This window comes from Antedon bifida, chromosome 5 (genome assembly GCF_963402885.1).
Source record: "Antedon bifida chromosome 5, ecAntBifi1.1, whole genome shotgun sequence".
Lineage (NCBI taxonomy): Eukaryota > Metazoa > Echinodermata > Crinoidea > Comatulida > Antedonidae > Antedon > Antedon bifida.
Window position 1 is genome coordinate 7865993 of NC_136230.1, and position 12161 is coordinate 7878153.

Genomic DNA, 12161 nt, shown 5'->3' on the forward strand with positions numbered 1-12161 from the left:
TTTAAATCAGTATTCTTCACCAAATAATAGTTCATTTCCAAACTATAATTACAAATTTTCCTTCGTATGTGGACAGAATTGAAATTACCTTTTTGAGGAGATAATACTATTATGAAAAATGTAGCAGTATTAAAAGAATAAACCTGGGCATAATCTTACTATGACGACTTGTATGTTTATGCAGGGTTCCAAAATATGCAAAGAAAAACAGGTAACACAGTGAGTTTTAAATCTCTAGAAGGTGCAATTAGGTCAACTCATTTAATAAGCATACACTACTTGGAACTAAAAATGTTAGCGAATTAAATGAATTGTCCGCACTATTAAAAAAACGCTGACGACATCTTTCAAAATTGGTTTGAAATATACGATTGCTTTCTCATCTCTTGTTAGTCTGTCAAAATACTGTCAATCTGTAATTTTTGAGACGACAACCAATCAACTAATCGATCAACTGCTACTTGAAAATGAAAAAAAAAAAACTATGACAATATTTGAGTAGAACCTACCTTCAGTGCTTAGACCAGGACTGGCGGTAAATTTAGCCACGTCAACGATTTTGACAGCGAACTGTTGGCTTGTTTCACGGTGAATACATCGCCTCACCTCACTGAACGGACCTCTGAAAGATAGCAATTAAGAAAAAAAAAATGTCAGATTTTTACTTCTATCGATTTGTTTGAAAGGAGTTCATAGTAACACTAGAGAATAGACACACAAAAAAAGTTGCTTATAATGTGCTAAAAAAGATGGCGGTGGTAGTTTCTAATGGAAAAAAACCTCTGGCAGTCAAAATGTTAAGGTGCTTTGTTAAAAGCTTCAGGTTTAAAATTGTTGTTTATTATAAAGTAAACATTTGCTCATTTTATAATAACTTTAATTTGACAGGTGAAACAGAGTCCATCCACATCGCCTATGAGTTTACTACACTACTGAGGTGTCAACATGGTGTACAGTATGTATGGTGTAAGCTCCGGTGTGTGTTTTGCTAGGCGATGTGAAAGGGATATGTGGCTAGGGCAACATAACAATTGTTTAGGCCAAACCAATGCAATATTCCTTGCTTATGGTTGCAGGCTTCACACTAAAAAAAAAACAGTCAACAATTCCACCTCCTGCCCCCACCTTTTGTGAGGCAGATGCAGAAAAGAGATTTAAGAGCTAAAAAAGAACAGTGATTAAATATCCATCCAGTGTGACATAACAACATGTGGCTATTAATAATACCATTATTATAGTGATTCGTTCGCACTTTTGTAAAATCATTTTCTAAGCCGAAAATAGAATAAAAATCGTAAAATCTATTCTGACCAATTTATTGCAATATGCGAGGATGTGACAAATAATACAAATGAGTATGTCACAACACTTTAATTTTTTAATGTAAAAAAACTGATGCTTTAAAATGGAAAATTACTTTATTTTATTCTTAACCTTTGACCTTTCTACTTAAATAACAATGTGAGGAAACAAACAAGGCAACTATAGTAATAGAATAGAAATCATGTGTGTATGCAGTGCGAATCCAGGATTATTAATAGTGGGGGCCCAGGGCATAAACATTGAGGGCACACATAGAACCCCTTCTTTGGAACACCCCTATTAACTTTATTTTACTATATTGTACCAATATTTAAGGGACATTATATGGCTCTACTGATTGATAATTTGTTTGTTTTCATCTTTCTGGAGCTTTACGCAATAGTACTTTGCTTTGCATACAATCAAAATGTAAACATATCACAATACTGTACAAACAATTTATAATAACTATGTAAAGTAAATCACAGTGCTGGTATTGTGAAATGTAGTATACACGTTATATAAAATCTGAATACAGTTCAAATGAACTGTACAATACTATCAATATTGGTTAATATTCATGCTGGTGTTTATTCACAAGAAATTATGTTTAGGGGTTAGGGTTATGTAACTATGAAAACAACTTAAGTATTCAATATTTTTTAATAAGGTAATCCGTATTTATTCTGGTCCTTCAAAGTTTAACTGGAAACTGAAAAAATTCAGAATAGGCCTTCCACGGAAAGTGCAGCGCCTACCTAAAATATATTTTATTTCTGAGGGAAACTGATTTTCTTTCGTCTACCATCCTGATGCGAAATATACTAGATCAGATTAATTTAAAATGATAATAAAAAAGATTTTTATTTCAGTCTTCCTTGAGAGATTGCTAAAAAAAACTATTTTTTACAGTTCTCAATGCCAGATCTGCCTTATGCCCATTATCAATCGCCCTGGCAACCTGTCAATCACGATTTGTATTAATCTAAATCCATGTGACTGAATTCACGCTCAAATAGTATCAAATAATTTGAGATGGGATCATTCACACAAACAGTGTGAACAAATTAGATCATAAGATATTGCTAATTTATATTACAATACAATCTGCCTAATATTACACTACTGTACATCCATCAATGATATGACAAGCGAAGACTCTATCGCACCATCACACTGACATGAATAAGCCCACCCGCTGGTGGAATGTACCACAGTATAATTAAGCCCATACCACATTAACTACAATATAATTAGGTCAAGCTCTTGAAAAGGATATTCTTGATTATACAGTATTGTATGCCCACCCACCATATTTTGAATTTCCGTATTGAAAAAGATTAGATTCTTTTCGTGAATCTTTTTTTGGTGAATAAAATTAATATAGAAGGAAGGAGGACTTTAGACATGACATAGAAACAAGTAGGTCTACTGTAGGCCTATGTTGAAATGTAAAGAGTACCTGTAGCCAAAGTTGTATACTAAAGCATACATATTCTCATGATTTTTTTTCAGATGCAACAATGACAATGATAGTACAGTACTAATAATACCTGAAACTAAAACACATCAACACAGGTAAACACATGACCTTCACCCTGCAAGCCAATCATAGTTTTAACGTCATGGTTAAATTTGGGCAAAACAATGGTATATTAATTCTGCATTAATTTATTCAAGTGCGAACAATGGTCAAATTTACTGAATTTATGACCTTAAAGTTACCTTGGTTAAATTTACCAGTGCGAACAAGGCTTTAGTTTTCTAGGGAAAGTTTGTACATGCTGGTATGTTGAATTTACTGCGCTGTAAAGCTTATTTAAACCATTTAATCAAGGCTTTAGTATTATTAAACACACAACAATACAACTCTGAAATATTCTATAGTAGTAGCCACATTGGTTGGTGTCACTTGTCTACAATATGTGCATTCAGCACACAGTTTATTAAAAATGTATACTATTACTATATTATAAAGTAATATCAATTTGTACGAGACCAACCTTGCATATGACAAAGAACATAAATGTGATAAAACTGACAGGATAATTAAAATGCAGCGAAACCAGTACAATGCAAAGATTGAATCTCATCAAAATCAATAATAGACAATAACAGGCTGACATTTATAATATGTATATGACTTGCACGCATTTGCACTGTCAAGGACAGAGACAGAATACTGAATGCCTATGGTGGTTTTTAGTATAATAAAAATAAGGTTTGAAAAAAATGAGAATACCTTGGGATATGTTTCAGTTTTTGTGCGAAAGTACAGTAGCATAATTTGCAAAGAACCTACTGTAAATCCTTTGTTTTATTATTATTTAATACAGTACTGTATAACAGCACCTGCACACTACAAAATTTTCCAGTTCAACTCAATCACCTGATATTAAGTTTCCTAATTTAATACTGTACAAAATACATACAACAATATGATAACTTTAAACAATAAGGTGTCCCAAAGGAGGGGTTCTACTATACTGTATATTCAATAACAAGTCTTATTCCATTCTTAATAACTGTTTGACCTTAAAAACAACAGCAATTTGTATTCGTTCGTAAGCTCATACATAATAGATAATTCAAGTTCAGCGTAATAGGATTCACAAATGTCAAAATGCCGCATTGAAAATTAATTTCCTGTCTAGCAATGAAATGTCACTGAATCAAAGTTACTTTTTTACTTATTCAAGAAATATCTGTTTTTCTTTTCTTCTTTTTTTAAAATGTTACATTATTTATTATACTGTACTCTTTAGGACCTACAGTACTGTACTTTTGAGACAAGGGACTACAGTACCACCTCAATAACTAATTTAACAATCTAAAGTACAGAATAAAACAAGAGTATCTCAAAATATAATGTGTGAATTATTCAGTGGACACCAAAGTGCATCCTTGGTTACTTATTAATAGTTCCATTCAACGGTAAAATTCTATTCAATCTATTAAAACAATTAAACGAATGGAATAGAGATATTTTCACGCATTCACTACAGATATATGCCATTCCAAAATTCAATCCTTTGAAACTCATGAAAATATTATACCCCTATTCAATACATACTATAAATAAAGAACGCTCCTTCCTATTCTGGTGACACCCTTTTAACGAGACATGTAACTTTCCCATAGAACAAAAAAAAAAGTTTTTACCACTACAGCCAAAATCCTTATTCACTTTGTTGGTGTCCCCTGAATAGGAGTTCTGTAGTCATTTTGTATATAAATTTTACACACAACATTTTATACTATACTAAACCTACAGTACTTTGGAAATGATACAGAAACAACAGAAACATTGTTTTACTGTCTTTTCGAATTTAAAAAGAAAAAAAAAGACTTTATTATATCAAATTAAAAACACTTCTATAGATAGAATTAAAAAACATCAAACCAAAACATTAGTAAACTGTATTTTATCAATTTCTTTTAAATAAATAATGATCTTTAAATAAAGGTGTTTCTTTCAATTTAATTTCATCAGTATTGTCCTTGAGAAAACACTTGATGATGTGAAAAGTGCTTTTAACAACAGTTACATTAACTAATGGAATTAAAGAGGCAGTCACACTATATTAAATTAAACTAAAAAATTAAATTAATGGGATACTGTGCCTACTGTGAATACAGTAAAATACAATGAATTACTTTAAAGAGGCAGTCGCACTATACAATTTAAATTAATGGGACTATACAATTATACTGTACAATGGTGGTATGGTATTTTAATGTTTTATGTTAATAATTATATTAATGTTCTTCTTTTCATAATGTTTTCCTCTCTTCAGAGAGACGGGTTAATCTTGGTTTATTCAGGTAAGCTAGGCACAAAATGGACCCTCAAATTTTTCTTAATTTATGTTTTTCCTTTTTATGACAAAACTAGGTTTAGTTAAATCATACTTAATATAAGAGTTTAATAACGTCACAAAAATCTAACATTACAACATGCCAAATAAAATTATTTTCAAACGTAATAATATCCTGTAAGTTTATTTTCTTCTTACTATAATACTAATCGCGTTATAAGAAAGTTATAGATTGCCAAAGAACATACAAAATGATTTATGAGATAATAATGGATGTGTAACTAAATTGTATACCAATTATTTGGATAGAATTCTCTCTGACATTTTGTTTCAGTTGTTTAATTATGAAATGTTAACATGTTAAGTTTATTATTTAAAGGTCACTGTGAAATGCTATATAATTTCTACCGACCAAAACAAAATAAATATTTGCCTATTCCCAAATACATTAATACAATCTGTTCGCGATCGCTACTAAAAATACAAACGTGAAAATCTGGTGTACAAAGCTTGCCTTATGAACAGTCGTCCATGGAATACAACAGTCCTTGGGAGAGGGTATATCGACAAGTTCACCTACAGAATACTATAAATGGAACTCATTGAAACCATTTCACACATGATGTTGGTGCACACTTCTCCACATGCATGTCATTTAATGGGAACAATATTCGTGCAAGTGTCAACATGGCTTATTAACTCAATTTCATGTGAAAAGGGATTTATTACTGTACATTGGGTCAGATTCAGTAGGATAGGTTGTGTCATACAGTACGTTATCAGTAGGAATTGGCCCTGTTGCAAATTGGCACGGTGACACAGTTTTAGTTTTAAACCATACAGTAATTCCTCTACTCTACAATTGTCTTGATATGGGAATCATTTCACATCATGCCATACTGGCATGACAATGATTAATTTTAAACCATAAAGTAGCATCTATTGACATGATATGGGATATTGCACACACCATGCTATTAATTACAAATTGGCCTAGTGATGATGGTTTCAAACCATAAAAGCGCCATCTAGAGTATGGCCATGATGGGATAGTTACACTTATCTACAGCTGTAATAATACATGACATTAAAATACAATGCAAAGTTCACTTGTTGACCAATTATGCATTGATTTTACAACCCTGGTTTACTATGTAAATATTAAATCAAATCTGTTTTTTTACTTATCTTACATCGATGTCAAATCTGTTCCCAATCGTGTAACAGCAACTACAGTTTGAGGTACTGTACTGTTAGCAAAAATTTAAAGCTACATTACAGTAACTACAAGTCAGTGGTGCGGGAACGACTTGTGGAGTTGGGAGGGGTGTCAAAGCAGGCCTTGTCATTTAAGGCGAGGGGGTGCGATCACTCACCTAACACACTCCTAAAATGCCATTGAGGAGTGCGATTTACAACACGCTTAAATTTGGTAAATTTCTACACACCAAAATACAAACAGCACACCTACAGCTGTACAGCACCCCTGAATGTATTGAGGAGTGCAATTTGTAGCACACCTATATTTTCAAAAGACAAGGCCTGGTCAAAGAGTCAAAGTGATACTGATGAAAGAGTAGGCTACAAAGCACCAAGCAAGGGATTGTCCCAAGTTCTGTAAATGAGGAAAAGGGACATTTAAGAGCATTTTTTTCATTGACCATTTTGTATGTTTAACAGAAATTACCATTAAAATGTTAGGGAAATGATCTACTGTAGTTGTGAATAAAGTATAGCAGGCCAGAATTGTTTTGAATGATTTTAAATGTAAAGTAAATTGAAGTTGTCATAAGAATGGCCATTTTCTACTGTGCAGGGTACAGTAAGAATACAATAAACACTTTTAATGTCAACAAATAGAGACTGACATTCTCAATTGCGGTTAAAAACAAGAAAATTGCAGTGAGTTTAAAATTAAAGCCTATATCCTGATATTTAATTAAAAACATCCTTTAAATTGTTCAGAAAATTCTATAAATTACCATGAATGTCCGCTGCGTACAAATAAAAAACAACTTCAACTTGAAATTGTAATACAAATAGTTATTTCTAAATATAGTATTAAAAATTCTTTTTAAAAAAAAATCTGTAAAAATTTAAAAAAATAAATTGAATTCCCGCAACAAACGAATGTTGTTATAATAATTATAAAAGAATTTGATTTTACAAGGTCAACCAAATGTGAATATTTTACCAATACATAACATTAGTATAAAATACATTAATATAATTAAACATCAATTTGCTATTTACAATATTACAATAGTAAACCCTTCTTTTGGGACATCCATATTTCCTGATAATAATGTGGTAACCCTAAATAACAGACACTCCAAATGTAATGTGAACAGACATGCTGTAAATCCAATTTCCAACAGACATGTGAACAAGGCTTACACAACAGGTCATGGGGTTACAAATAAAGTCCCATAATATCGTTATCCAGGTCTTTTGAAACATTTATTGTACACTATATAATACTATAAGCTATATTGACAGACAGTGAACAATCAATGATGATACAGAGAATTTACGATAATTGGTAGTCACTTAAATGAAAAAAAGTGAACAAAAATGATCAGCCATACACAGTAGATGATTGACTACTACAGTATACACTATGTTCAGGAACTGCTACAGTAAATTGCATATTTTAGAGTAAGCCTGCAACAAATTATTTTATTCCAATACCAACTGGAGGGATCATCATTTTCATTTTTAACTACTAAAATTGAATAAAAAGGCAAGAACACACAATGGAGTATTAAAAATGAAACTTCCTCTTTCAGTTTCTTACAGTATAACAATACCACAAGACATTCTTTTATCTTGTTCAGTAAACTGAGTATCTCTGATAAAAACAAAAGCCCCACATGGCATAACTTGTTAAATTGTGCATACAACTTGTACAAAGTAGTTACCTTTTTACCCAGTTATAAAATTAATCAATAATTAAATTTATTTTATTTGAAGTATATCCTGGAAAACTGGGAATAAATTACATGTTACCATATTTATCCATAATGCAAGTAATAAACTAGGCAGATTCTCAGCAAGCTTGCCAGGCTAACCATGTTTAAATGCCAAACTCCACAGATCCTAGATTAGCTGTCAGCAACTACGGTCAGAACATAGGGACCATTTAAACAATTAAATTCATAATCAAATTGGTTTACTGAATAGGGAATGATCATTCTGGATTTTTATATGATGAATTTCTGACATAGTCCCTTCTCAACATTATTATTAGACTTCTTCAATGGGGTGAAAAATGATAATACTAATGAGAAATTTTAATGGAATATTTTATTTTATAACCGCTACTAAAATTCACAGAAATGATACAGTACTTGATAGAATAACTGTAATACCTTTTACCATTTTTGTCATAATAATTTAATTACTTAGAGAGCCGTGATTTTTTAACTTTATACATACATACAGTACTTAACATTTAATAAATTCTCCTAATATCAGACTCAATGTAAACTGGAACAGCATCAAAAGGTACAGATTTCCTAAAACTTTATAAGACATTTCTAGGTAAAATATTGTTAGCCAGCAGACCAAGGGGTTCCTCAATGTACAGTTTGTGGATTTCTAATTGTTACCATTTAATACACTGTGTCACTAAATACAACATTTTTACAGGAATTATTGTACTAAAATTGAACAGAAAAATAAGCAAAAATCAAAAAGATGTAATTTAACCTAATGATTTCGGTTTATACAGTTTTTCATAAACCAAAACCTCATTGACTTTTCAGTGTGACTATTCTTTTTTTATTTAATTATTTAAAAGTTAAATAATTTTTTATCCAAATACTTGATCAAAGTGAATAACTATTAGTATTACTTACAGTAGCACTGAATACAAACTACTGTACTGTAATTTAAACTTAAAGCAAAAAATAGTCAAATTGGCAGCTATTTTGTCATTTTATAAGTGAAAACATTATTTTTTGAGTTTTTTTCTACAGAAGTGATTAAATCTACTAAAATTCAAAGTATGATTTCAATTTTCATTTTGGGGGACAATACTGTATATCTTTAAGTACTGTATTCTTTATAGTATTAGTTTAATTAATGCAAGAAAAACAAATTGTATACTTTAATGTACAGTACAACGCTTGACCAGAATATTGATTGATAACAATAACTATGTGGATTAAAAGGCTCAAATATACCATATTAGTATTGTCCTTTTGGTATGTTAAGTAAGGCATACTGTACTAAATCAACAATTTATATAGGTATTGTATGTTAGTATCTATTCATAAAAAATCAAATCCAGATTCATATAAATAGATTTTTTAGTACACTATGCTACGTTCATTAGATAGAACTCAATGCTTTCCTGATAGCTTGTGAATGCGTTCATTTCATTACCAATGAAATGAAAACACAAGTTGCAAACTCAGAATAAAATTTCTTTTTATAACTAGCACTATTATCCATGTAAAAAAAATGGTGGATGAGTATTGCTTAGAGTACTTTAGGCCTGAGTAAAATTATTTTTTAAAAGAAATATTTTTTCACATAATACACATTCTAGGCCTCTGACTTGCTTATTCTCGGTACTCAAAATACCAACTAAAAGGCCACGGTTATCAGTGTATTCTGCAGTAAGTAATGTTTACTGTCATGGAAATTAGAAATAGACAGTTATTATCTGGTTTTATGATGATTAAAAAAGAGGTTCAAGTAATGTTATCAGTTTAAATAAAAATGATAGCTAGGTCAAGGTACAGAGTTCATAGTCTGTGGTATATTTTAAAGGCATTATTCAACATAGATTGCACAATATAATACTCTACTGTAAAACCAGATTGATTTTACATCATTTGCATATAATAGCTATTATGTATGTTATTACAATATAACTTCATTTTACCACATGTTGCATTTAGTGTATACAATAGGAACACAGTATTCGAAAGTACTAGCTAAACTGCGATACTTTTAAAATATAATGCAAATTGTACAGTAATATGAAATAAATTAGTATTCTTATGCTTTTTATACAAAATTATCAAGTTAAAATGTCCTTATTTGGCTGTGGCACAATTTACATACTTATTAATATGATTATTCTATTATTATTATTTTTACATTTTACTAATTATTATCTACACGATTCTGTTGGATACTTTCCCTTTTTTAGAAATAATTGGTTTCTTTTCTTTCACTTTAAAATGTCAATACAGTTGAATGCTTTCTTAAAAAAAACCCTTTATTTTTGGGTCTCGGAGGTGTCCTTTTATGTGTTCTTTTCTACACAGAACATAAACTATGGTACAGTATGTTAGCGAGGTAGAGAGAACCATGTATAGTTACTGTATGTTTGTAAAATAATCATACTAATGAAAACCTACTGTACAGTAATAATATCCAGTTCAGATTTTGTCAGTCAATAAAAATAATCAATTAGCTAAATCTGATCCGTGGAACTGTTATGAAGGCAATTTGTGAAATTACCAGCATGATGGCCCATCAAAGAGAATTACATTTTATAGATCTACTCCATTAAACAAACCACAGTATCTTTAGCAATAAACAAGTCTTCCATCTTCAATCCATACAGTACTGTGGCCATAATTAATTAATAACTAGTAGTACTGTAGGAACTGTTATATTAATCCTATCTAGTGGAACTTACTGTAATACTGTAGTACTGTAATACTGTAGTATACAGTTACTATAATAGATAACAAAGTGCAATAAAACTGTATCAGTAAAATACAGTAGAACTCCCAATTAGTGGACACTTTTTTAGGTTTGGTGTCGACTGAATAGGGATTCTGTACATTGTTAGTTATTGTTGTAGTATTTGCCTTGTTCATTTCACAGAAAAATGTCTCCTTTATAGGGAAGTTCCCAAATTGGGATGTCCCAAAAAAAAGGGGGGGTTTCGAACAAATCTACAAAATTTATAAATGCAACTTTTATTGTGCAACTATGATATTATACTGTATCTACAGGACTTGCACTAAATCTCAAACAAAATGCATTAATTTTAACTGAAATGTGGAATTTCAATTAGAATTCTAGATCTAGCTCCATAAAACCAAACCCACCCAACATTGTTCTCCCCGCCCATCTCTATTATTAACATTAACAATGTTTTAAAAGTCTATTATTATAGGTTAAATTAACCACCACCCGGACAATAATCACCCATAATAATAGATGTCAGAAAACAATGTCAGATAGTAGACAATGGAGAATCCATGTGTAAACATCATAGCTGACAAAAAGCCAAAAGGTCCACTAGAGTAAACTTTTTCAATTCAAGTCTACAATATTGTCCATTTTTTATTTCGAAACATTTCACAATGCATTTAATCAAAAACATTTATTAAAACTACTGTAAGGTTATTTTGTCACTACTTACTGCAACTTCTACAATATTGTGCAATTTCTGATACAGTGGGTAGTTTATAATGGATAGCTACTACTATGACATAATAACTGTAACCTTGCAGCACAATTAGAATAAAATTGATTGTTTCTTGAGGTCATCTTACATGTTTCATCACACTTGTCAAGGGTGTCAAATTTATAAATGTTCATTGTCAAACGACTAATTGCCTAACAAATGAAAGTTTTACATCCTGGGATAGCAAGTTCAATGAGATTCTACATTAATAACGCTATATTAGTGACTATACGAGTACATTTAAACTACCTGTATCATATTGTTGCTTTATACATTTCTTTTGTTGATTATTTAGCGCATTCCACAAACAATGTCATCCCATGCTTCTCCTCTAAACGCTCAGGTCATGTCGGTGCTGTCAACTACAGCGATATTTCATCTGTCCACGACAGTGGCTGTGAGAGCGAGCACACCGAGGTAACCTCCAACTAAACTCCAACTTGTTTGTACTAGGTTGTTTTAAGTGCACATGAGCATTATGTGTAAACTAATGTTTATAGTCCTTATCCGAGAAGACTTGTTCTACTGTACTACCAGATGGAGCGAGTGAGCATCGAACCCTTGTCATGGATTACAATTCGACTGTCTTACCAATCTGCCAC

General features: G+C 31.2%; 1 protein-coding gene across 3 annotated transcripts in view; it reads right to left on the reverse strand.

The window, feature by feature from the left end:
- LOC144843247 (peripheral plasma membrane protein CASK-like) overlaps nt 1-12161 on the reverse strand; it is a 90792-nt gene that overhangs the window by 75854 nt on the left and 2777 nt on the right. For all 3 annotated transcript variants that reach the window (XR_013612252.1, XM_078700042.1, XM_078700040.1), the window contains exon 3: nt 510-622. Coding sequence is in view for 2 of the 3 variants with exons in the window: in XM_078700042.1 (XP_078556168.1) it covers nt 510-622 (113 nt within the window). In the remaining variant the exon portion in view is untranslated. The remainder of the gene's footprint in view (nt 1-509; nt 623-12161) is intronic.